This window comes from Pteropus medius, unplaced genomic scaffold, assembly GCF_902729225.1.
Source record: "Pteropus medius unplaced genomic scaffold, Ma_sr-lr_union100, whole genome shotgun sequence".
Classification (NCBI taxonomy): domain Eukaryota; kingdom Metazoa; phylum Chordata; class Mammalia; order Chiroptera; family Pteropodidae; genus Pteropus; species Pteropus medius.
The window spans coordinates 31,377-59,329 of NW_024346062.1; the positions used below are offsets into that span (position 1 = coordinate 31,377).

General features: G+C 33.1%; 1 protein-coding gene across 1 annotated transcript in view; it reads left to right on the top strand.

Annotated features, from left to right (window-relative positions):
* The first annotated feature begins 1,033 nt into the window (after positions 1-1,033).
* The window catches only part of AGGF1 (angiogenic factor with G-patch and FHA domains 1), a 28,079-nt gene continuing 1,159 nt past the window's right edge, over positions 1,034-27,953 (top strand). The window contains exons 1-14 of the mRNA XM_039874882.1: positions 1,034-1,148; positions 1,333-1,606; positions 3,419-3,521; positions 7,489-7,691; positions 8,500-8,664; positions 11,057-11,245; positions 14,244-14,574; positions 15,408-15,519; positions 16,355-16,406; positions 19,981-20,082; positions 20,972-21,137; positions 22,320-22,402; positions 25,157-25,284; positions 26,739-26,838. Coding sequence (XP_039730816.1) covers positions 1,403-1,606; positions 3,419-3,521; positions 7,489-7,691; positions 8,500-8,664; positions 11,057-11,245; positions 14,244-14,574; positions 15,408-15,519; positions 16,355-16,406; positions 19,981-20,082; positions 20,972-21,137; positions 22,320-22,402; positions 25,157-25,284; positions 26,739-26,838 — 1,938 coding nt within the window. The 5' untranslated portion in view covers positions 1,034-1,148; positions 1,333-1,402. The remainder of the gene's footprint in view (positions 1,149-1,332; positions 1,607-3,418; positions 3,522-7,488; positions 7,692-8,499; positions 8,665-11,056; positions 11,246-14,243; positions 14,575-15,407; positions 15,520-16,354; positions 16,407-19,980; positions 20,083-20,971; positions 21,138-22,319; positions 22,403-25,156; positions 25,285-26,738; positions 26,839-27,953) is intronic.

Consider the following 27,953-nt stretch of genomic DNA (forward strand, 5'->3'; position numbering starts at 1 on the left):
TGACTTGGTGGGTCAAAGAAGAACAAGTCCAAATAGCCATTTCAACAAATACATGAAATCCTCTGGTAATTGTAAAAGTGAAAATTAAAACAATTATGAAATACTTCATTATATTAATAAAAATTGCCAAAAAAAATACAAGTGTTTAATATTATGTATTAGAGAGGACGTGGAGGACACAGAACTGTGTAGTTGGTGAGGGTGTAAAGTTGTGCAGCCATTCTGTAAAGCAATCCAGAGGAACATAGTGAAATTAAATGTTTGTCCTGTGACCCAGAGATCGCATGCCTACATAACCTAAAGAAATGAATGCAAAGGTCAATAAAGTGGCATGAACAAGGATCTTCATTGTGCTGTAGATTGTGTTAACGGACGTGTAGAACACTAAGATGTTGAAGACTAGGGGAATAGATAAGTAAAACGCAGTATACATATACCTTGGAATACTACGTTGCACTTAGATGTATATATAGCAATATATATGAATTTTAAAAACACTTTTTAACCAAATAATATTTATTTAAAAGAAATATACATGAAACATATAAGTATAGATTTATATTTAAGGACATACATCAGACACGTGAGGGTAGGTGCCAATATTGACAGGAGATAATGCGACTGAGGAATTGGGATATAGAGCCATAATAAAACCCAACTACCCCCACCTCCCCCCCAAAAACCACTCCCCTCCCTAAAAACGAAAAAGAGCCTTCCATGAGCAAGTGTTTACGATGTGTTGTGAACTAAGGAGTGTGATTACAATCTGAGGTCCAAACTAATAACTAAGAAAAAAAAATTATAAAAAATTAATTGTGAAGGATGTCAAGCAGTATCCTCCGTAAGGACACAAGCTTGAGACCAGAGAGTGTCTCAAGCACTCCGGGGCTTCTCTAGCACTCCGGGACTTCGGTAGCCACTTTCCCACACCCTTACGCCGAGGTCCGTTCCCCGACAGCCGGCGGGAAGTGCGCATGTGCACTACGAGGCCTTTCCCGCTTCCCGTAGCTTCCCTTTCCGTCTCAGCCCCGCCCACCGCCGGCGCCATCGTTTCCGGTTCAGCCCGAGAGCTGCCCTGACGCTTTGGCCTTTGCTTCCTTGGCCCTCCCACTTCTCCAAAGCTGCGGTTGTCTAGGTCGCTGGGGAAGGTAGTTATAAATAAAGTTTTCCTGTTTCAAAGCTGGGCGGATTGGGCTGGGCGCCTTCCCCTTGCTTGTCCACAGTTCCTCTCGGCTCCTGGCAGCGAGCTTAAGGGCGTCATGGCCAGGGGCCGGCGCGGCCGGGCTGGAATGAGTCCGCCTTTCTCTACCCGCGCGCTCCCGTGGCTTCTAGGCCCGCCGGCGTCCGCCTCAGTCTGAGTTACAGCCCTTTCGCGCCCACGGGCTGCCTCGCGCCGGACCCCATGGCCTCCGAGGCGCCTTCGTTGTCACCATCGCCACCCACCTCCCCCGAGCCTGAGCTGGCCCAGTTGAGGCGGAAGGTAGAGAAGTTGGAACGCGAGCTGCGGAGCTGCAAGCGGCAGGTGCGGGAGATTGAGAAGCTGCTGCATCACACGGAGCGTCTGTACCAGAGCGCCGAAAGCAACAACCAGGAGCTCCGCAGCCAGGTGCGCGGTTCGCGTCCAGCCCTTTGCCCCATCCAGCTTGGAAGCTTTTAATAGTCTCAAAAGGGCTTCCTGGCAGGGGCCCAGAACTACTTTATAGAGTACTTAAATAAAAATTTAGTGCGATTGTAGTTCCACGTATATTTGGCACAACTTTAGAGTTGGGGTTACTCGATTTAAATAAACGCATAAGCAAAAAAGTAGAAGTTAGGTTGGCGTGAGTTGAACTTCAGTACTTTGTCTTCATTATCACTCGTAACGTCCCATTGGCAGTAGGCACGTTAACAATATTTATTGTAGATTACTTTTGAGTTTGTTAAAGCACTGGACTTGATCAGAATCCCATCCGTCACTTATTAGATATGTAAACTGAGCCTCGGTTGCCCATAAAATGAGAATGCTAGCACTACACAAGTGAAGGTTAAATCAAATTAAGCGTGAACAAACTTAACACAGTTTTACAAACGAACATTTATGTGTAAGGTTGTTATGGGCGTTTATCATCTTGAGTTTTCCAGTGAAAGTAGGAAGGATATAATTGTTAGACACAAGAAGCAGCTAACTTCATTTCTACGAAACCCAGTAAGGACAAATATTTAAACTTTACTTTTTTTTTTTTTTAAATGTTAAACAGAAGCATTGTACTTTTTTTCCAACTTGATTTGTTGGGCAGTTACCCTCTCCTGACGTTATTTCCACATAATTATTAAACTGTTGTCCTTTGTCTCTTCAGATTTCTCACATGTAAAATGGGGATTAATGCAACTAATTCGTAAGGCAGTTGTAAGAATTAATAAGATGTCATCCAAAGTACCAAGTATAATACCTAGCAGGTAGCAGATACTAAGTAAATAATCTGATTCACAGTAATAATGGTTAGTAGCGGAGTCAGGACTAGGGCAAGTCGATCAATAGTCTAAGGTGAGAAATTTAGAGGGCACTAATTCTCAGGTATAGACCCTACACTTGCAAGAGGCTGAGACTGAGTGCCTCCTGAAATTTCCTTCCTGGGTGCCTTGCTTGCTTCACCCTAGTTGTACCGGCAGATCTGATAACTTGTGAAGTGCCTAGATAATATAATATAATCAGTCTTACCACCTTTCTCTTTTTAAGCTCTATGTATCATTTAAGAAATATTTAGATGCTTATTTTTAAGTAAGTCTAACACTGGGATCCTGTCCCACTGAGTCGTATTGACAAGGCTGCTCCTCATTTACTTTTGGGTATTTCCACACTGTCGCTCTGGCTTTGGCATTCATTGAGGCAAAGGGAGGATAGATGCCCCTCTGAGAGAGCAATCACCTGTTTATTCTGCTGCAGTTGTTTAGTTATGACTGCTATTTAGAGGGGAAAAAACATACATTAAAGTATGTGAGTGCCATTAATATATTTAAGTGAATAGTTAATTTCAGGTGTAAGACAATGATACTGAATGATTCATGGTTTAACAAATGGAAGTTATTTTTCTAATTCTTTAGGGAGAACTGCTGACGAATTAAAATATTAGTATAAAAACGTTCTTATTTATTAGAAATAAAGGATCCTGTTCGTAAACTATTAATTTAGTAAATCTGATTTTTGAAGAGGATATTTTAAGGTGTAGGAAGAGAGTACAAGGATAAAAGCATCTCCCTCTGCAAATATAAAAGTTGAAAGTCAATTATAGGACTTAGTTTTTTTGAAAAGGAAACTAGCTGCTGTAGGTACTTCTCTAAAACTTTTAGCAAAAAAAGTTACTGTAATTTCAGAGGAATGGTGTGCATACTATTAGATTGCTATATGATTTATTTTTCCTAAAGCCTTGTTTCCTTTCAGGTAGAAGAGCTCAGTAAAATACTCCATTGTGGGAGAAACGAAGATAATAAAAAATCTGATGTAGAAGTACAAACAGAGAACCACCCTCCTTGGTCAATCTCAGGTATTCACTTGATAATGGAGATATCCTGACACTATCACATTCAAATTTTGCTAATGTGGAGTTTTCTTTAAATTTAAAATAGACAAACATCTAGATAAATGCGAACCATTATAGTGTCTTCTCTCCATATGATTAGGTATTTTCAGAGAATCTATTTGCTCTTCTGATGGGAAAGTAGAAATTGCTACTATGTTTTCAGTGGCACATTCACTAAGTAATTTTTGCCATGCTGTTAGCCATCTATTCATATTTGGTCTTCCTTTTTTTTTTCCCTTGAAATGGTCTATTCTTTAAAAAAGTAATGTTTTGTTTTTCAATTACAGTTGTCATACAATGTTCTATTAGTTTCCAATGTATGATATAGTGATTACACATTTATATAACTGAGTGATCACCTTGATTATCTAGTACCCATCTGACACCATACATAGTTATTACAGTATTTTTGATTATAATCCCTGTGTTATATTTTACATGGCTGTAACTATTTAGTAACTACCAATTTGTTCTTAATCCCCTTTACCCATCTCCCAAACCCCCTTTCATCTGGCAGCCATACAAAATTCTCTATGAGTTTGTTTCTGTTTGTTCACATATTTTGTTTTTTAGGTTCCACTTATAAGTGAATTTGTCTTTGTCTGACTTATATCACTTAGCATAATACCCTCTAGATCCATCCATGTTGTTGCAGATGGCAAGATTCATTCTTTTTTTTTTTTTATGGCTAATATTCCATTGTACATATGTACTACTTCTTCCTTATCCAGGACCTATTGATAGACATTTATTTAGGTTGCTTCCATATCTTGTCTATTGTAAATAATGCTGCAGTGAACGTATGAATGCGTATGTTTTTTCAAATTAGTGTTTTGGGTTTCTTCAGATAACTATACGTAAGTGGGATTACTGGGTCCTTTTTTTTTCTTGTTATAGCCTTTGTATTAAGGTCTGATTTGTCTGGTAAAAGTTTGCTACACCAGCATTTTTTTCTTTTTGAGGAATATCTTTCCCATACCTTTACTTTCAGTCTGTGCGAGTCTTCGATCTAAAATGAGTCTCTTGTAGGCAGCATTTGTGTGGGTCTTGTTTTCTTACCTATTCAGCCTCCTGTCTTTTGATTGGAACATTTAGTCCATTTACATTTAAAGTAATTGTTGATAGATTTGTAGTTATTGCCATTTTATAATTAATATTTTTGATCTTTTTTCTTCTTAAAGAAGTTCCTCCAACATTTCTTGCACAACTGGTTTGGCGATGATGAACTCCTTTAGTTTTTTCTTGTCTGGAAAGCTCTTTATCTGTCCTTTGATTCTGAATGATAGCTTTGCTGGCTAGAGTAATCTTGGTTGTAGGTCCTTACTTTTCATTTCATCACTTTGAGTATTTCCTGCCAATGCCTCTGGCCTGCAAAGTTTCTGTTGAGAAATTAGCTGCCAGTCTTATGGGATCTGCTTTGTGTGTAACTAACTGCTTTTCTCTTGCTGCTTTTAAGATTCTCTCTTTGTCTTTAACCTTTGGAATTTTAATTATGATATGTTTTGGTGTGGACCTCTTTGGGTTCATCTTGTTTGGGACTCTGCTCTTCCTTGGTTTATTTGTCTATTTCCTTTGCCACGTTAGGGGAGTTTTCAGTAATTATTTGTTCAGATAGGTTTTCAATTCATTGCTCGCTCTCTCTTCTCCTTCTGGTACCCCTATGATGTGAATGTTGGTATTTGATGCCCCAGAGACCTCTTAAACTATCCTCATTTTTTTTTTTTTTTTGATTCTTTTTTTGTTTCTTGCTATTCTGATTGGGTGTTTTTTGCTTCCTTATCTTCCAAATACTGATTCGATCTTGTGATCTAATCTGTCAATACCTTGTAATGTAGTCTTCATTTCAAATATTATACTCTTTATTTCTGACTAGTTCTTTTTTATGTTTTTTATCTCCATTTTTATGTTTCCTGTTTCTTTGTTGAAGTTCTCACTGAGATCATTGAGCATCCTTATAATCAATGTTTTGAACTCTGTGGTAAATTGCCTGTCTCCATTTTGTTCACTTCTTTTTCTGGAGTTTTATTCTGTTCTTTCATTTGTGACATGTTTGTCCCATCATTTTGGCTGCCTGTGTTTGTTTCTATGTATTAGGTAGAGCTGCTGTGTCTCCCAGTCTTAGTAGAGGGCCTTATGTCGTAGGTGTGCTGTGGGGCTCAGTGGCGCAGTCTCTCTGGTCACCTGAGCTGGGTGCCCCAGGGGTATCCCTTGTGTGGGTTGTGTGTTCTCTCGTAGTTGAGTCTTGATTGCTGTTGGCATGTCAGTGAGAGGGATTGACCCTCAGGCTGATTGGTCGTGAAGACTGGCCATGACTATAGTGGAGGAGCTGTTGTGTAGGGGCTGATTCATGGAGAAGGATTCACTTTAGTGAGGCTCTGGTGCCTGCCAAGTCCCCTTTGGGTGTGTGGTTTGTGGAGTTGGTTGGGTAGTGCTCTGGTCTGGTCTGAAGCTGGCCGCTTGGTGTGGGTTCCAGGGCCTCCTGGGTGGGATTCTGTTGCAGGCCATTGTCTGCTGCTGCCTATGCTCTGCCCAGGGCCACTTGGTATGAACTACAAAGTGATCCGCAGATGGTTGCCACTTTTGCTGGGCTTGGAAGTGCTTGGGAGAGGCTAAGCTGTGACCCAAGGCCGGCTGCTACTAGTGCCAGGCTTGGGGCTGCTTAGCAAGAGGAGCATGCTGAGGCTAGATGCTGTTTGTTTGGGGTTCGTGAACCTTTGAGAGATTTTAGGAAAGTGCAGCATGAGCCAAGACAGGCTGTTTGTATGGAAAAGCCACTGGAAAGAACTTGGATGGGCCCACAAATTGGGTGGGGCAAGATCTCAGGGAATCACCAGGCCTGGACAAGGAGTATTAGTCAGGAGACTCAGATATGGTGCTGTTTGGCTGCGTGGCGAGGTGTACTCAACAAAGGAACAAAGGCTTCAGCACTTACATCTGGGAGAAAGCTGCCTCTCCAGCCCTTACCCCGAAGTCAGACAATTCAGTTCCTCCCTGGCACTTTTCAAGCTGCTGCCCCAGCTCTGGAGCTCAGAGTGAGTGAGTTCATCAGAGAATAAGTCTTCGCTTGGGCCCTTTAAAAGAAATGCTTGGGCCTCCAGCAGCCCTACTTCTTGCTCAGCCAGAGTTTTCCCACTTCTGATTTTCCTAGCCCGAAGTTATGGAGACTTCTCTTCCCAGCACTGGAATCCTGGGCTGGGGAGCCTGGTCTGGGGCTGGGACCCCTTGTTCCTCAGGGGGAATCTCTGCAGCAGAGGCTGCTGTATCACAGGCTGGGTTGTGGGACCAGCATGGTCCACAACTCCGTCTCCCCTGCTGGTCTTGACGTGGCTTCTTCTGTATGCCATTAATTACACGACTTCTGTTCAGCGAGAATTCAAGTGGTTTTCAATGATGGTTGTTCTGTAGTTTAGTTTGTAGTGTTGATGTGATCTGGGGCATGCGTTTTCCTGTTGATGTATTCCACTTAGCATTGTGTTCAGTACCAGTTTCTTAGGCCTTTGCATCAGCATTATAAGATAAATTTGACAAAAAAAAATCAGCTCTTGAAGTGTTGTCTTGATTCATTGTCATTTGATATGCAATGATATTAAGGTATGTGGTTAGAAATTGTTACGGTTGCCTAATTTTTTTGACAGAACGTAACCTATCTACTTGTTTTCTTTTTTTAACTCTTGCTAGGAAAAATCTCAATCCGATTACTGTTTTTTTCCCTTTTTAGCTTGACAGCTAAGGTACTGAATGGGACATTAGAATCAAAGATATATGCATCTGCAGAGTTATCTGCACCATTAATCTTAATCTGTTAAAATGTATATAATTGTAAAATGATTTGTTCGTAATGTGTGCTGTTTTGTGTTCAGCGCCAATGTTTTGGAATTAAGTCCATTTTATATACACTCTGCTAATATGATATCATTTGCTTTTGCTGCAGATTATTATTATCAGACATACTATAAGGATGTTAGTCTTCCAGATAAAGTGACTGAGCTCTTAGTTCAGCATGATCAGGATATTGAAGCTTCTACTTATGATTCTAAAGACCAGTCACAAATAGAAAGTGATGCTTATGCTGGTACTGATGTAACAGAAAAGATTGAATGTGGACAAGAGGACCATTTTGCCTCAGATTCACAGGTAGTAAAATGCTTAACATGAAGTTGTTGATGTCTAAGAATTTTCCTTCATTATTGTAATTATGTAGACAAATTGACTTCTTTCGTCTATCACAATATATACAAAGGTTGTAAATATTCTGTGTATAATTAATTATACAGTGAATTTTTTTTGAGAAATAAATATTAGAACTTGTTGATATATGTGATTGTTTCCCACTCTGTTGTGTTTAAAAACTTAATAATGTGAATAAACTAAAACAGAGAAAATTTGTCAGTATATTTTGACTCAATCAAAAAAAATATGCAATCACCGCAAATAACTATGTTCACACCAGAAAATTTTTAATGCTTACTTATGTCATGTATCCTGCCACTGTTAAATTTCCCTGAATGTTTTATAAATTTGCTTCTATAGTCTGTTTGAATTAGGATCCTGGTAAGGTTCATCTATCTAGTGCAACTGCTTGATATTTTAACATATCTCACATAATCTATACTTTCTCCTCCAATTCTCTTCTAAAACTTTTTTCCCTTTGGAAAAAAATCTAGATCGTTTGCCTTAAAGAATACTTCAGAGTCTGTATGTTATGGGTTGCTTTCCTGTGGTATCAGGCATTTATTTTTGAGTAATGGTCACTCACTTTTCATATCTTCAAAACTGGGTCAAAATTAACTGCTAACACTAGTCAATATTTTTTAAAGTGAGTCAAATTGTAATTGATAGCCATCCATTTCATTGCAGAAATTGAAGTCTTATCATTTAAAATAGCTTTTAAGTCTATTGTTTCAAATTTTTGTCTTATTTGACATTAATATATCTTATCCAGGAGCCAGCATCTGCATTAGCAACAGAAGATACATCCTTAGAAGGGTCATCACTAGCTGAAAGTTTGAGAGCTGCAGCAGAGGCTGCTGTATCACAGACTGGATTTAGTTATGATGAGAATACTGGACTGTATTTTGACCACAGTACTGGTTTTTATTATGATTCTGTAAGTATGTCAGATATTTTAATACTGTCTGGTTGTATATTTAGTTACTCGATACCAAATATTAAACCGTAAACTGAATTAAGAAAAGCAAGGAGCTGCATTTAAAAATGATGTTTGCTTCAAAGCTATTTGATAAGAGTAAAGAGTTATAAAATAGCTCATGATGCTAAACTTCTAGGTTTTTAATTAAATAAGTTACTTGTGATTATTATAGATTAATATTTTATAGAGGTCTAATAACTTTTTATATATAAAGTAACATACAAAAAAGAGTATTTATTAATAAAAGCAAGCAATTAACTACATTGTTGTAAAATGTTTAAGAACCTAAATAACATTTTCTCATTGCTTTTATAAGAAAGTGATATTGTTAATTCTAGGCCTCCTAAGATTTTTTTTTTCCAAATACTTTTATCTTTATGAATCTGTTCGATGCCACAGAAGGAGTCTTTTTCTTGAATTCCCAACAGAATATTTATTTTTAGTCAGTGTTTTCTATTCTGTGACTTTTACACATTTCACTTTTTAAAACTCAATTTGTTAACAGAACTAGAGAATTAGTGTGGAATTAGAAATGTAATGGACCACTGACTAGGACAGAACCAGAAAATTAAGTTCTTGATTTATAATACAGTGTTTTAGTTGTTGAAGTCTAGTATTTAATTGGATTTTATTCAGGATTTGATGACAAACGATGACAGCTCACCCACATACCTCAACCCTAATGGTTTAGGCATGTGATCTGGTCCTCAGGAATTACAGAATATAGTGTGGAAAAGTGGAGCAGATGTTCACCATTCCAGCTACTGGAACTATTGTTAACTAATCTAGGGAACATAATGATAATGCTTAATATCTTAGTTAGATAAGGGATTTCATTAGCTTGTCATTTTGCACTTGGTATACATACTTTGTAAATCCTTTGTAAAGGGAGCATTTTCTTTCATAGGAGTATGCTGACAATGCTAGTTAATATTCAGAAAATTAATGTTGAAACTCTTATTACCAAATTATTACTTATTTTCTAGGAAAATACAGAATTTCCAAGTATTTGACATTATCTTTGTCATTCTTCTTCCTTTTTGTATCTTTCCTCCTGACTACTATTTTGTAAACGGTTAGTTACATTCTGTAGGTTAAATATCTCGGTAAATTAGGGACTGCATTGTTTTACCATTTTTATTGTGCTAGCTTCCATTTTAATTAAATAAAAATTAAAAAATATGTTTGAAACTGTCTAATTTGGACTGAAAGACATAGCAGATTAAAAAAAAATGATTTACTAGAAAGTATAGATGTCAAATTATAATGTATACCTGAAAATTACATAATTGTATTAACCAGTATTACCCCAATAAACTTAATTAAAAAAAAAATGTGAGTTATAAAAGTTCTGTCGTCAGTAGAAAAAAGATTAGAATGCTTCCATTGAGTTTTTTAGTTAAGGGGAAGAAAGATAGAATTCAAAGTATTTTTGTAAGAGATCTGCAGAAATGAATTAAAGATAATATATTGCAGTAGTATCAACAGTTAGAAAAATGAATTATTCTTTTACAGTAGGTTTTAGTTGCTTAATTCAGTACATCTAAGATGTTTCCAGGTCTGATCTGCATGGATTTATCATGAAAAGAAAATATAAACTTTCAATTAAATTTTAGTTGTAGAGAATTGCCAGTATCCAATAAATGAAGATGGTTACATAATTTTGTCTTATAGTTTTTTATCCATAATTTGCCAAAATTTATTTTTCGCGTGGTTGCTTTACTCATAAACCTTTAATTACTGTCTTTAATTAGTAAAGACAATTTTTTATTGGTTTCTTTATATACAATGTTATGTTGTATTTATGAAGTTAACTTTATTTTCAAACTTTTCTGTAGAACTTTAGTCATGAACATTAAAAGGCAAGTCTTTGTTTTATGACATTGAGATAAGGGTTTGGGGGTTTATACTGCCACACCATTATTTTGTAATAGGAATGAGTCTGGAATTGCTTTTATATGCTCAGCCTTTTCTGATGCATACCTTAGTTTTCATACATAAAAGGTTTTCTGTTATCATTTTTCCTTAATGTATTAAGTTGAACCATACAAAATTGCTGTTTCTGTAAGTTAAAAACTGGTCAGATGTTGGCAATTTCATGATTCAATTTAATATTTAAATATACTCATTTTTCACACTAGGAAAATTAGCAAATGTTGAATGGTAAAGTATTTTGGAAAATTACAGGCATCTTTCTGATATTTTTATTCATTATCTTCAAAAATACTTTAGTTCTTGAAAGAAACAAACTTTTACTATATTTGAATATATTTGATATTTTATTACATTTATTTCTCTATTTTATTTCATCTTACATAAATAGAACTTATTGTTTTCTTGACTTTGAAAGGAAAATCAACTGTATTACGACCCTTCCACTGGAATTTATTACTATTGTGATGTGGAAAGTGGTCGATATCAATTTCATTCTCGAGTAGATTTGCAACCTTATCAGACTTCTGGCACAAAACAAAGTAAAGATAAAAAGTTAAAGAAGAAGAGAAAGGATCCAGATTCTTCTACAACAAATGAGGAAAAGGTATTGTCTTCATAATTTTTTAAATTTACATAACAGTGATATCATAATTAAGCCAAAATTTTTGATGAAACTGAAAATTATTCATTAACTCTGTATTTCAAATATATCCATTAAGATAAGATACCAGAGTCTATTTACCAAGAAGCGTTCTCATGGGGCAAACATGGACTTTTTCAGAAATTCTCAGTTACTAGAAGTAGAAGGGATTTCTTATAATTTTGAAGGAGATGGATTTAGAATAGATAAAATACTCTTGTGTTACATAATTTGGAAGAACTTTCAGACACTCAGTTGATAAGCTGATGTCAGTGCGCAGTTCACAAAAGAAAAACAGTTTGTAAGTAGGCATAGATAAAAGTTCTTGGTTATATTGAGCGATTTCTTATGTTAGCAAATGTTAAAAAAAATCCATTTCTGGCAAATATAGAGTAGATACATATTAGGTGTCTAAATTTGTATCTTTTTGGAAAATAGATTGGCTATTTGTATTGATAACTATAAAAATGTTGATATTTTTAAATTGGAAACCTTGTTCCTGGTAATTTATTACTTTTTAAATCCAAAGAAAGAAAAATGCCTTTGTGTAATTACATAGCAATATTTATAAGAACAGAAAAAAAATTAAATGTTCAAATGGCTCACCAGTATTGGTTCAAAAATGATAGTACATTTAATTGAAAAAGCATTATTTAGGCCTTCAAATAGTAGTTATATAGACTGAAAAGAATTTTTAAAATGCTTATAATACAATGTTGAAGTGGAAAGATATAAAAAATGTTATTAATGCTCTTTTTATACTCTGTAGATAAGGTTGGAGGCTTATTTGTTGTATTGGCATTTTATGAATTGTGGCAACTGTTTGATACTTTACTCTTAAAATTTATCTAATGGTTTTCTACTTAACCAAGAAAAAAACTTTTAAATGTAGAATACTAAAGTTCAAATATGGAATTGAGATTCTGTTGAATTTATTTTGTATTCTCTTATTTGATTTGTATTTATTTCTGTTATTTTCACTGACAATACTGAAGAAGAGTATGTGACTAAAATACTAAAAATGACACTTCTGTTTGCTTTCAAGAACTCATTTAGTAACTCTTACCTTTACTAGTGGTTGAACTGTTTGAAAGGATAAGTTGTGAAAGTACACCTTCCTAACAAAGAGAAAAGAATGTAGGGGTCATCAAATGGCCTTTCCTGACAAACTAGAGAATGAAATTTGAAAGTGTTCTTGTGAGGTTTTGGTTCAGTTTAGCTCCCATAATTGCTTATCTTTACTGTCCTTCAAAGATATGTGAACTCCAAGCACAGAAACTTAAAAAGTCCTGATGGAATTTTGAGAATTCTTCAAGGGTTCTAAAAGGTAGCAGCTGTGAAGCATGGGAGACCAGTTAAGACATCTTCACTTTTTCTTTATTTTTTAAGCTACTCTTGAGCCCCACTCTTTGTAGGTGGTGGGATGTAGAAGGAAGGGAGTAGGGTGAGGATATGGGAGTAAATAACTTGAAATAAGCCTCAATGCCCACAGGTAGGCCTCTTTTCTCATCTTTTAATGAATAACATTCTAGACTGGCAAATAATTTTTAAAAAGGAGCACTTATGGCAATTTAATTTTTCTCTTGCATATGTTGTCTTATAAGCAGTAATAATAATAAAATATACAAAATTCGAAACTGCTTTTTTTTTTTAAGTATATATAGATAGGGAAATTTTTTTGCCATAATTCACAGTGGCCTTTAAAGCTCATAGTTGTTCAGTTCCTTGCCCTTGTTCTTGTCCTTGGTGAGTTTATATTGCTGGAAGTGTATATAGTTTATCACGCTGTGAGTGTTTAGCCAGTCTCCAAACTGAATTTATGTTGCTATTAAACATATGTGTTTAAGATGCTCTCATATTTTATAAAATAACAACATATGAATTCACTTTATCATGTAGCTCTAAGGTAGGAAAAAATTTTAGTGTGTTACAAACCAAAGGAAAAAGAGAAAGATTACTTTCTGCTTCTAAGGTTAAAACAATAGATTTGTTTATTTGTTGTAAGTCATGTGCAATATAATTGTATAATGAATAATAAAAGACTTAAGCCAGGTAAGTTGGAATTTTGGAATAAAAGATGTAACTGACTTACTGGTACTTTAAACTGTTATTATCAAAGCAACTATAAAGTACTATAAATTATTAGCAAAACCACTCTTTATTACATTAGGTAGTTTGGATTTTTAAATCCCTCCTGTAATGAAAGTCAGTTCTGTACTTTATGTGTTGACATGATAATTGGTTAAAAGCTCAAAAAGAAAGTTTAGAGTAGATGTATTCTCTAGGCCTGCACTGTCCAATAAGGTAGCCACTAGCTACATGTGGCTGTTGAACACTAGAAATGCAGCTGGTCCGAACTAAGGTGTGTTTTAAGTGTAAACTACTCTCAATTTTGAAAATAATACAGAAAATCCATGTAAAATATTTCATTGGCAATTTTTATATTGATTAAATATTAATATAAAATGATATGTTATAAATAGTGGGTTAGATAAAATAATAAAATGAATTTCATGTGCTTTTTAAAACCTTTTTAATGTGGCTATTAGAAAATTTTTAATTACAAATATGGCTTGCATTTTATTTTTATTGGATAGCTTTGGTCTAGATTGTCACCTGGTCTAAGCAATATGTGATAAGGGCCTAGACTGGGACAGTTAGGACATTGAGAATAGATAAGAAGAGAGGATAAATTATAAAGTCTGTAGCGCTTGGTAATTGATTTTATGTAGTGGTTAAGGAGATATCAAAGATAACCATAAGAGTTTTGATTTGAATGGTGAGTGAATGGTATTGTCATTAACCAAGAAAGGGAACACGAGCAGAAGAGGAGGTAAAATAATAGCTGTTCTTGTTTCACTGTACATATATCTTCACTAATTCATTGAAACACTTAGCATTAAAGATGGTCATGTTTAAGATTATTTTCTCCTTTTCCTTTTCCCCACCTACCTCTCTTCAGGATTTGAATTCAGAAGATCAAAAAGCATCCATTGTTGAGCATATAAGCTGCAGTGAGGGAGAAGATTTTACAAGTGTGAAAAAGAAGGCCAAAGTAGACCTTCATCACAAAAATAGTTCCTCCAAATTCACTGTTTCAGTTAGTGGAAAGACTATAGAATCTCCTCTTAATGAAAACATCTATAATTCCACTTCATTTAAAGATGAGAAAATCATAGAGACTGATAGTGAGCCAGAAGAAGGTGAAATTACAGATTCTCAGACTGAGGACAGTTATGATGAAGACATTACCAGTGAAGATAATGTCACTGCAGAAGATAGTGAGGATGAAGGTGAGTAGTGTAGTCATTGTAAAAGAGCAACACAGTTAAAAATGTTAGTGACTCATACCATATATCTGCCCAAAAGTAAACTGATTGTTTTAAACTGATTATTTGAATGATATTCTTAAAAATTTTGTGGGCTACTGCTTTTTTTTTTTTTTTTTTTTTTTAGAGAGTAAGTTGTGAATCAATGGCTAATATTTGAACCTTAAAGTTTCATTGCATTGCATGGCCTAGTCAGTAGAACACAAAACCAAGTTACCTATGTTCTAATCCTAAAGTATGTATTAAGTCTTATTTTAGTGGGTAAATATTTATCATTCACTTTTACAATTGAGAGAATAGCAAATTGCCATTAAAAAGTATAGTCCATGAATTTAGCTACATAGATATGGTAAATCTAATATTTTTTTTACTGAAGGGTAAAAGGCATACTTTTAAAACCCAGTATTTCATATTAGGGTACATGAGCTTATTTTGTTCCTAACAGAATTTCTTACTTTTTTTAAAAAAAGTGTAAATTCAGATTTTCTAACTTAATTTAAAAAGCCTTGTTTGCGATATTCTCAAATTCCAAGACCTTAAAAAAGAGAGAGATGATTATAATTATGATAGATGCTGAATTAGCTGAATACCTTTAGGTTGGTTCACTTTAAACTGGTAACAATATTAAGCCTTACTTATCATGTATGTGATATAGCAGGATTTAAGAAGGTTTTAAACAAGATTAAGATTTTTGATCAATACATTTTTATTTTACAGATGCATCCTGCTATCCATAGGCATTTCTTATTTTTTTCCATAGCATTTGAATTAATATTATCCACTTGTTTCTTTGACAGATGAAGAAAAAATTTGGCCCCCATGTATTAGAGTAATTGTTATAAGATCACCAGTGTTGCAGACAGGATCACTTTTTATCATTACAGCTGTAAATCCTGCTACAATTGGAAGGTAAAATGTTTAATATTATTGTATTGGTATATTTGTCTTATGCTAGTGGATTGTACATTTCTTGAGCAGTTACCATGAAATGTGCACGGTATTTGTTGAATAGGCAAAAAAAAGAATGGCATTCATGTCCCTTTTTCTCCCATTCAAAAAATATTATTGACACTTAATGTTTTGTCACTTGCTTTTGGAAATCAGTCGAGGATATGACTTCATAGTCCCAAAAGGGGACTGCCTATGTAAAGAAATAAAATCTTGATGATACCATCTACAGAGATTTTGTCATTTTCTTACCTTTGTACTGCCTTTTTTGAGTTTAAATTATTTACCTAAACCCAGTATTGGCCTCCTTTCCTGCCTCGTTTCCTTTACCCCTTTGTAGTTCATAAGCAGCTTGCTAGAGAGGTTTGTTTTAATCATGAGTAAGATAATTTCTTCCTAATAGGAGGGATAATCTATCCTTAATTTAGATTCTATGCAATACCTTAATTTTAAATTCTTGGAGAACAGTATGCTCTTTTTATATGTAGGAATAGAAATGAGAACATAGTCAGCAGATCTAGAATAAGTAATTGATGTTAACACAAAGGGTATTTTGATTCACTGGATATTTATTAGCCTGGGATAGATGTACCAAAGAATAAAAGTAATTCTGGAAACTCCTCTTAAATAGGAAATTTAGAGTAGATTAAGAAAATTGGACTTAGTGTGATAGAGAAACTTGCATTTTAACACCTTTTTAACATTTTTTAAAACAAAAAAATTCTTTCCATGTCACTGAGTGCTACATTTATCTGTGCTTCCAAAGTTGTTAAAGACATTTTCCTTAACTCTGCAGAGAAAAAGATATGGAGCATACTCTCCGAATCCCTGAAGTTGGTGTCAGTAAGGTAAACTCTTTGATTTTATTAATATAGCCCCCTGATGTAATTTTGTAAATCATCATTATGGCAGAAAGCTTATGGTTCCTCCTATTTAATAGAAAAGTTAACAGTCAATGTAGTAACAGTAATGAAAGTAATGCAGATTTGTTTATTCCACTGCTTGAGAAAATGAAAATTCTTTATCACAATTTGGATTAACTAAATTGTGTTTAATTTTTAACAATCTGGAACAGGAGTAGAGAATGTGGATTAATTTAAGTATTAAAGTAATACTTGTTGAACACATATTTATTGAGTGACATAAATAGGCTAGATACTATGGTAGTTAAAAAATGAACCAGACCTGGATTTAGGCTATTTTAGTAGGTAGTTCCTTTGAGTCGAGTGTCTTACAACCCAAGAGCAATCTGTGCTCTCGCATTTATAGCTTTTCTTAGTTGAACCTGTAATGGTTTCAGGAAAAAACTGTTGGGGTTTCGAAACTAACAACAAGGACAGAGTTGCAAACTAGATTATAAGTTAAAAAAAAACTTATAAGGTTTAGCTACTGGGACTTTATACTTCATATTTATCTTTACTATGTTTTCTCCCTCCCTTTTATGGTTATCTTTTTTTCCTCCTCTATTTTTTGACCTTTTATTATATCCATATTGTTTCTATTTGATGAACTATAATATGGATCTAAAGTATATATTTTATGTGATTTTTGTCTTTTTGGAATGAAATGTCTCATTATTAGTTTGAAAGTCTAGTTATTTTTACTGTATTTGGACTCATTTAAGAGAGGAGTAAATCCTCATAATCTTAACTCTGACCAGATTATCTTGCTTTTTTACTTTCTAATGATTCTTATTCTTTTGCTCCCGAAGAAAACCTAATCTGTAATTTAAATGGCAAAGTCCTTCCTCTACTTCAATCTAAAATATAGGTAGTTCTCTGGTAGCATTTCTGCTTTTTCTTTATCTCTTTTAAACTAAAATGTCCACTTGTGGGGTGGATAATTAGCTGTGTGAAATCAGTTTGACAATATATATCTCACATATTGAGGTATATGAAAAAAATGGAAAAAAAATCAGAGGACAAAATAATTTTGAATAATTTAAGTTTGAAATTCTTTATATGTTAAGAAACACATTTAAAAGACTGACAAAACAAATTTAAAAGCTTACATTTTAAAAGCTTATACGAATTAAAAGCTTACATTTTAAAAGCTTCTACGAATTTACTTTTTCAAACCCAACTGCAACACCAATAGGTAAATGAGTAAGGAACATAAATAGGCAGTTTACAATAGAGAACATATCATGATTAACATGTGAAAATCATTCAATCTTCTTAGTTATTTAAGAAATAGAAATGAAGCCAAGATGTCAGTTTTCATTCATCGTATTATATTAAATATCACTCCTATGGGATCATAATTTAGAACAGCTCTTTGGAATAAGGTTTCAAGTGTTTTGAAAATAAAATATGGCAGTATATGAGCCTTATATAGTTATTATTCTAAACAATCCAATTGAATAAAATGTACAAAGGACAGGAAGAGAAAATTTTCAAAAGAGAAAACAAATGGCTAATAAATATAAGAAGAGGTTTTCAACCTCAGGAGTAATCAGGGAAATGCAAATTAAAATCACAATGATGAGATTCAGCTTCACACCTGTTATACTTGAAAAAACTAAAAATTTTGACAATACCAAGGGTTAGTTAAGGCTGTATAGAGCATTAAGAATTCTTATAGACTGCTGTTGGGAATATAAATTTGTATAACCACTTTGGAAAACGATTGGCAGTATGTAATGAAGTTTAAGATTTGTACAGCCTATAGTTTAGCAATTTCATTCCTAAGTATGTATCTCAGAGAAGCACTTGCATGTGCATAAGAAGGTTGCATGTACAAGAACGTTCATAGAAACATTTGAAAAAATAGTAAAATCTTGGAAAAAACCTGGATATCCATCATCAAAAGAATATTTAGATTGTGGTACATCTGTTCATACAATGTATTACCATTTAGCAAAATGGCACAACTGCACAACAACTGGATTACTTCATAACAGAATATTAGGCCAAAAAAGCAAAATAAAAGAAATATATAAAGTTGCATACATTTGTTAGAACTCATCGAACTATACATTTAAGATTTGTGAATTTCCTATATATAAATTATATCTCAATAAGAAAATTCATACAGTATGATTTCTATTTATATCAAGTTCCAAAACCGGCAGAATACACATATTTATGGGTATATATGTGGTAAAAATATAAAGAGATGTATCATGATTAAATATCAGACCTTTGAAAAGGAAGGGTGGGGGATGGATAGAGTGAAGTACACATCAAAGGATAATTTATTTTAAATATCTGAAGCAAATACGGCAAAATTTATTAAGGCTAGGTCATAGGTAGACAGGTTCAGTATGTTTTTTTGTGTGCTTGAAACATTTTATAATTTGTTTATGAAATTTTTAAGGAACAATGTAATTGATAGTCCACATATCATATACAATTTACCCATCGAAAGCATATAATTCAAAGGATTTTAGTATGTTTGTGGAGTTGTGCAACCATCACCACATTAATTTTGGAACATTTTCATCACCATAAAAAGAAACATACTCAGTAACTCCTCATTTCCTTCCAGCTACCAGTTTTTCTGTCTCTGGATTTGCCTATTCTGCACATTTCATATAAATGGAATCATAGAACATATAATCTTTTGTAGTTAGCTCTTTCACTTAGCATGTCTTTAAGATTCATCCATGTTGTAGCATATGTCAGTACTTCATTCCTTTTTATTGCCAAATAATATTTCATTTACTGTATTTTGTTTATTCATTAATAGATGGATATTTGAATTATTTCCACTTTTTGGCTATTAAAAGTAATGCTGCTATGTGTACAAGTTTTTGTTTGGATGTATGTTTTCATTTTTCCTGGTATATACCTAGGAGTAGAAAGCTGCTGCACCATTTTACATTCCTACCATAGTGTATCGTATATGAAATTTTAAGTTAAATACCTCTGCAACTCTTTATCCAATTAAATAGATGTGTTTTGAGTACATGTCCAGTATATGTGAGGCACTATATTATGTACTGAGAGGTAAGCAAAAGAGTAAACTAATGTAAGCAGTACAATGATATTTACATATGCAGTAACTTCGATAATGTGTTGTAATGTGGATCAAGGAGAGGGTGATTAGTCTTGAGTACCAAAAAACTGGAAGACTAAGTTGACCTTGAATGTTTCAAATATTAATAAGATTTTTTTAATGATATAGACAAATATTTAGGTAAAAAAATAATTTCAAATTGTATAGTATGTCTCAATTATGTTACAGAAATGGAAAAGGTAGGATACACACTAAATTATTAGTGGTAGTTATAGGTAGAATTATAGGTGACTTTTTCTTCTGTGTCCACATTTCTACCAAAAGTATTATAATACTTTTGTATTCAGAAAAATAAAAGTTAAATTATTAGAGACTAAAGTCTGTTGTATTCTATCATAGAGAGATTGTTATCTATGGTTAAAAAATTATACTGCCTTATAATTACCTGGTTTCTTTTTTAAGTTTCATGCAGAAATTTATTTTGACCATGACTTACAAAGTTATGTCCTTGTGGATCAAGGCAGTCAAAATGGTACAGTTGTTAATGGAAAACAGATTCTTCAGGTGCGTATATGTATTAATTACTTGCATATTATTTTTAAAAACTCAACTGAAAGTTTTTATTCCTAAAGGTCATAGTAATATATATCATTTGGTTTCGATCAGTGTTCAAGTCCAAATGTATTATGTGGAAGGGAATTCCCAGAAAGTGCTGAAAAAAGTGTGTAACTGGATACTTGACTGTTGAGGTTTAACTTCTAATTATTATCTATGCCTTCTTTTTAAAAATAAATGCATTTTAAAGCCATTCAGAGTAAATATTCTTACAGCAACTTTACGGACTCTTCCTTTTTTGTATTTAAAAAAAATTGTTTTAATGAAAATATTGCTTAACTGGAAACTCCTTGAAGGCAGGGGCCATGTCTGTCCAGTTAATAACTCTTCTATCTCCAACACATAGCAAAGTACTTGGCCCTGGAAAGGAGAGAGGGAGGCCTTATTCTTTGTCTATAAGAATTGCAAATGAAGTAAACAAGGAGAAGGGAAAATATGATATACTTTTTAAACACTTCATCTTTTCCCCCAAATACCAACTGTACTATTGCATATTTTTGTATTCTGATATTAGATTATGGCACTTTACACAATAACATGAATATTGGGTTTGGATTCATTTTGATAATAGATTGTTTGAAATTTGGGTTGGGTATTTCTCTGATAGGATTGGGTATGGAGATAAGGAGATTGTGGATTTTGATAATATAAAATCAGTTTAGATAACTCTTCTCCACTAGTAGAACATTATGGATCATCCTCAAATTGTAGAAATGTGTTCATGTGTCTATCTCATTGAGAACCATCTCAAACACTTTTTTTTTAATAATCAGACATTACTTAGAAGATAATCATGTAAAACTCTCTTGGATTTCTATTTTGCAATTTTTCTCCTCAGCCTAAAACGAAATGTGACCCTTATGTACTTGAACATGGAGATGAAGTGAAAATTGGAGAGACGGTATTGTCCTTTCATATTCACCCTGGCAGTGACACCTGTGATGGCTGCGAACCGGGGCAGGTTAGAGCTCACCTTCGTCTTGATAAGAAAGATGAATCTTTTGGTATGTGAAACATACTGTTATATGTGGCAAATGTACAGTTATATGTGGGCATGGTAGCTTCAATTCACAGGAATGTTCTACAAAAGAATTAGTTGGCTACCATCTTCATATCTAAATGATATAATGCTGTATTGAGATACATTTATATTTCAGCGAATATTATCACATGAGACTAAGAAATGACATGTATTTGAAATTTGAGACCTAGACTAGTAGATTATGATTATAGTTGATTTTTCTATAATAATTTAGCTTTGTTATTTATAGCATTAGCTTATTTTCTGACCAGGAGATAATCATTAGCTCTGTTTTTGCTAATCCAGTTTAGTGGGCTTTTGAAGCACCACTGCATTGGTAGCTAAATGTCCTTCAAAAGAATAATTATGACATAATTATAATAAAGGTTGGTTTCCTTTTAACATCTATTTACTGATATGAAGAAGTCATCTACAGTTTTAACTCCATCACATAATAGTAGCATAGAAAATAATAGGCCAAGGTATTAAGAATTATTGGTTGATATGTATACTTTTCTACTTATAGTTTATGTTGCTATATCATCTGTATATATACCATTATTTTCTGTAGTTAATAATGCTGTAGAAGTTTGCTTTCTTGCTTTAAGCCCACTTATCTAAGGCTTTTAAATTTAAATGAATACTTTGATTTAGTAAGAACAGACTTTTTTTCACATCAGTTTTTTCCCCCAAATACCAACTCTACTATTGTATATTTTTGTTTTCTGATATTAGATTATGAAAATAAGTATGGCACATCACACAATAACATGAATGTTGGATTTGGGTTATGTGATTTTTAAATTTTCTTTGCACATGGGTATGTTCCTTTGAAAATACACAATATCCCCTCATTTGGGTCTATTATAATTATATAAAAAATTAAGATGTTTGATATTTCTTTTGGTATCTATACTGTGACGTTCCTATAATCTTTGAGTTTTGGTTTACTTTCCAAGTAGATTTATTTATTAAAATGTTGAAAGGACATCATCACAAGTCAGGATTCTTTTATGTAAATATTTGAACTTTTGATTAACCTACAGATGGGATACTAATAGTATTAATTAGTTGTTTATTATTAAATAAGAGTATTAATTTTATATAATATCTGTCAGATTTAGTGAGTTTTTCTTTTTAAACTAAACTCACTTTTTCCTTTTAGTTGTTCCAACACTAAGCAAGGAGGAAAAAGAGTTGGAAAGGAGAAAAGAATTAAAGAAAATACGAGTAAAATATGGTTTGCAGGTAAGGATGTTAAATATTGTTACATATGTTAAATCATGCACCTGGTTTCAAGTAAAAATGCCTTTAGATATGCATAGTCCATTTTATTTATAAAAAGTTATTTAGAATGATTTTGAGATTGATATAATTTCTTTTAGTTTATTGTTACCTCGACAACTGTTGAGGTTGGAGTAGAAAAATGATAATACCCTACATTTGAACAGCCATTTCTCATTTTTAAAAACTTTGCATTAAAATGGTGCCATCGAAGAACATAGTTGGAGGATTAATACTGCTTGATTTTAAAACTTATTATAAACTACAGTAATTAAGACAGTATAGTATCGGCATAAAGATAAATAGGTCGATGGAACAGAATGAGTACAGAAATAGACCCATATAGATAGGTCTGTGTGTGTGTGAGTGAGTGAGTGTGTGAGAGAGTGTATGTGATTTCAACAAGAGAGTGTATGTGATTTCAACAAAAGTGTGATGGCAGTTTGGTGGAGAGAAGATGGTCTTTTTCAACAAACAATGCTAGACCACTTAGATTGCCATACCTTAAAACTTATATAAAATGAACTCAAAATGGATCATAGATATGAATTTAAATACTAAAACTATAAAACTTTCAGAAGCAAACCTTTTTTAAAAAAAGTTAGACAAAGATTTTTTTGATATCTTAACACCAAAAGCACAATCCATAAAAGAAAAAATTAATAAATTACACTTCCTCCAGAATTTCTGTTCTTCCAAGACACTGTTAAGAGAATGAAAAGATAAATCACAGACTGGGAAAAATATTTACAAATCATATATCTGATAAAAATTATATATCTATAATATATAATGAACTCTCAAAACTCAACTCAGTTAAAAAACGAGCAAAAGATTTGAATAGACACTTCATGCAGATGTACAATTGGTAAATAAAGACATTAAAAGATGTTCAGTATCAGTAGTCATTAGGGAAATGCAAATTAAAACCAAAGGAAAAGAATGACCATACCAAGTGTTGGTGGGCATGTGGAGAACTGGAACTCTCACACACTGCTGGTGAGAATATAAAATGGTTTGATTGTTTCGAAAAACATTTTAGTAGTTTCTTTAAAAGTTAAATATACATCTACTATATGATTCATTGTTCTACTCCAAGAAAAATGAAACAAAATGTTCATACAAAGACTAGTAAACAAATGTTCATAGCAGCTTCTTTTTTCTAATAGCCAAAACTGGGAAAAATTCATGTGTTCATCACTAATGGATAAGCAAACTATGATATATCAATATGGTCAAATACTATTTAGCAATAAAAAAGCTTGAGCTATTGATACAGGCTACAATGTGGATGAATTCAGTTATGCTGAGTGAAAGAAGCCAGACAAAAAGAATACATAGTGTATACTTCTACTTACATAAAATTCTAGGAAAGCAAACTAGCATGTAACAGAAAGATCAGTGTGGCCTGGATACAGGAGAGGAAGGATGCACAGGGAGGATATAGAGGGATGGAGTATAATAAATGACAGGATACTTTGTGGTAGATGGATATATTTATTATCTAGATTCTGATGATAGTTTCATAGATGTATACACATCTCAAAAGTGTCTAATTGTACACTTTTACATAATTTATTGTATGTTAATATACCACAATAAGGCTGTAAATAAAGTTACCATTTAATCATGTAAGTAAACCAGGAAGGTAATTAATATTTTCAGTTTACATTTGAGAAACTAAAGCATAAAGGTCACCTAGCTACTAAATGACAGAACTATATATAGAATCTAGGTCTTAAGCATATTTGTCCAGTGCTTCTCACACTTCACGAAGATATGAGAAAAGATGCTGCCAAATCTGCAGAATTATATTTTTGTTGTTACTGTTTCATTAAGGGAGAAAAATCATAAATCATAATCAAAAAATCAAAAATCATAAATATCAAGGGGATAATTTGGGAGGACAATAGAAGATACATAAGGAGAGAATCAAAAGTGTTTTCTTAAAAATTTTAACTAAATTTCTGTATCATCTTCTGGGGAGAAAACCCCATGAGGATTAGTGATTCTATGTTTTTCTTCTCTGATTAAAAGCAAAATTAAGTAAAAACTTATGTGGTTCTTTCCTTGAATTGCTCTAGCAGCCCCTAGCATCTCTGTGGATGAATGTCATACTTTTAGTATAAAGATCAGCAAGTAATAACAAAGGGTGGAAAGAAGCCTACTCTGAAGCCCCAAGCTGAATTGACTACCTCCTCTTTTGTGCCACTGCCACATCTTATGTATACTTTTATTGTTGAACCAGTCATGCCAAAGATTATGTGTATTTGCCCTCTGGGATTATAAATTTCTTTGTATTCATTGCATCACCTAGCATGGAACTTAACATACTCTTTACTCAGTAACTATTTGTTGAGTGACTGATAATCACATAAATGGAGCTGTTGAAGCATAAAGCTTTTTATCCATTTTTTGAAGACTTTCTTCATTTTCCTTTCCAAGGAACAGTAACCAAACTATTTTAGGTCCTTTGGTTCTTTCGGTTCCTTAGAGAAAAGGAGAAATAGATAGTCTTTCCAACCCCATTGGTTCTACATGGTTTTTTTTTGAATACTGGTAGGTCATATGAAAATATGAGTACACAGCATTAAGTTTTAATTCATTGTTTAATAGAGAACACATTGAACCATATTTGCCAAGTAGGGCAAATATACAGACATTACATTTTTATTTACCAGCTTTGTTTTTTTTAATGAATATTTCTCGTTTATAAAGAATACAGATTATGAGGATGAAAAGGCATTGAAGAATCCAAAATATAAAGATAGAGCTGGAAAACGTAGGGAACAGATCGGAAGTGAAGGAACTTTTCAAAGAGATGATGCTCCTGCATCTGTTCATTCGTAAGTATTAACTTTAATTGCTTTTAGTACTCTTTGTACCATATCACATTCATAGGGTAATGGCTTTGGTACAGGGCTTTATATGTTGATAGGTATGTTTTAAAGGAATAGTTCAGAATAAGATCAGAATATTACATCTATTTACATTTTCCTCTAAAATTAGAATTCCATTATTTCCTAGAAAAGTTCTGAGCATATATGTGAGTACACATACTTAAACACACATATATGCACACATATATGCATATCTAGCCACCCAATTGAGTGAGTATACTTTTATATACAATGTATTTAGAAGGCTCAAAATGTAATTTTGAGGTCTACAATATGACCATATTTCTGCGTTTAGTCATATGTTAGCTACATTTTTTTCCTCAATATAAATTCTGGATTTAGTTAAAATTTAAATCTTTCATGTGGAACTGACAACTCGATATAAAATTTTGATTAAATATTATTTTATTGATTCTAAGGTATACTACTTGGATAGAGTTTTACAGTTATATATACAAGCAAACTTTTTAATGTGGCATAAGATAACAGCACATCTTAAAATTTGTGGCGTCAGATTTGATGAAATATATAGTATTATGAATTAGATATACTAAGCAACGTGGCAAATATTTTTTAAAGCCTAATATTTTTTAAAATAATTGCTGGAGAATATGAAGATTACATTAGAGTTAAAAGGCAGAAATAAAAAGTGAAACATTCGTATGACATTGCTTAATTGTTATTGAAGAGCTAATTTAACGTTTTGTAGAACCGAAATGACAATGTGGTAGAACATAAAATTAAAATACCCTTAAATTAGCAGGAGGACATAAAATCAGAACAAAATGCAAATAGCGAATAAGAGATTTTTTATTTTAACTTTTTCATTGATGTATAACATATACAGAAAAATGCACAAATGTAAGCATCAATATTAATGATATACAATTAACACATTGTAAAGTAAACGTTTCTTGGTCAAGAAATAGAAAATTTTCAGTAACCCCAGAAACCTACCCTCCTTATGCCCCCTCTTAATCACTATTGTTCTCTCTTCTCCAAAGGTAATCACTCTGCAGATTTCCAGTAGCAACAGATTAATTTCACTTATTTTTGAATTTTAAATTGAATAATTCAGTATTTTGTGTCTGTATTTTTTCCACAACATTATTTTGTTAGGTACATTTTATTTGCATTGCTGTATAATATTCTCTTGTGTGAATATGCCACAATTTTTGATCTTGGACATCTGGGTTATTTCTTTAATGTCTTGGTGTACCATGCACCTGCTTTTCTGTTAAATGGTATATATAGGATTGGAATTTACGTATCTTCAACTTTGTTAGATAATGCCAGTTTTCTAAAGTAATTTTACCCATTATTTTAAATTCATGAGTATATTATAAATGTGACCTAAATGGTCTTGTAGAAATCAACTGTCATCTTAATTTTCTTTAAAGCGAAATTACTGATAGCAACAAAGGTCGGAAGATGTTGGAGAAAATGGGTTGGAAGAAAGGAGAGGGCCTAGGGAAAGATGGTGGAGGAATGAAAACTCCGGTAAGACTTGTGTGTTCTTTCATTCTTTATTCTTACAGCAGACATATTTACTGTATATCTCATATGTGCCAGGTATTGCCTTAAGTGCTAGGAGACATTATTACTGCGTTTGTGGCCATTCATGGTCACCAAATATACATATGTGTATTGTTTTTATTTTGTTTTTAATGTTTTTCAGAAGCCTCTTGAAGTTTTTTTCCTCAGTGAAGCTAGAATAGTAAATGTTATTTCCTGAGCCAAAGGTTTTTCTGTGTCTTTTAGTTGCATTTAATTACTTCCTTACTTTTCCTGGTACTAAGAATTGCAGGACCAGTTACAGTGTCACTTTATAAATAGGAAGATTCTATATTAGCTGGAAAATCTGTTTTGGGTTCAAGAGTTAGAGCATATAACAAGCAATGGAGAGAATAATGTTTGAAAAACTACAGTGATTTAATTCTGCAGTCCCATGGTTCATCAGAGTTTGGATTATCTTTTGCAAAAACCTTACAAAGTAAAATGACTAAAGAACTCTCTTGATAATTACTTGGTACCTAAAGAAATAATAAATGGATCACTGTGAGTTTAATGTAAATTTTTTCATTTCATAGAGATACAATGGGAAGAACATTAGTTTTATAGTCAGACCTAGATTAGAATATGTGCTCTGTCATATTGGGACTTAGGTCAAGTTTGGAGTTCAGTTTTTGTATGTTAAAATAGGGATAATAAAACCTTTTTCAAGTATGCCATGAATATAAAGCCCCTAGCATGGTGCCTAACATATATTATACATTTAATGATTCTCAAAATAATGAGAAGTCCTCCTTTCCATTTATGCAATTAAGTTTATGTATGACTTTTAATGTTTAATCTATCTGTTCACTTAAGTGAGGCTAGGACAGTAGGTATAAATACATCTTTTACCTTTACTTTTGGTTAGAGTGAGATGACAGACTGCAGCATTTCAGTGAAATTTGGTGATTGCTATTTAAGGAGCACTTTTTTTTTGTGGAGTCAGCTGTACTTATTGACAAGCACAACAATGTAGAAAAATGAGTTTAAGTTCCAAATATAATCATGTATGTATTCCTGTATGGTATTTGATGCATTTGACAGATTTTCTTTTGTGTCAT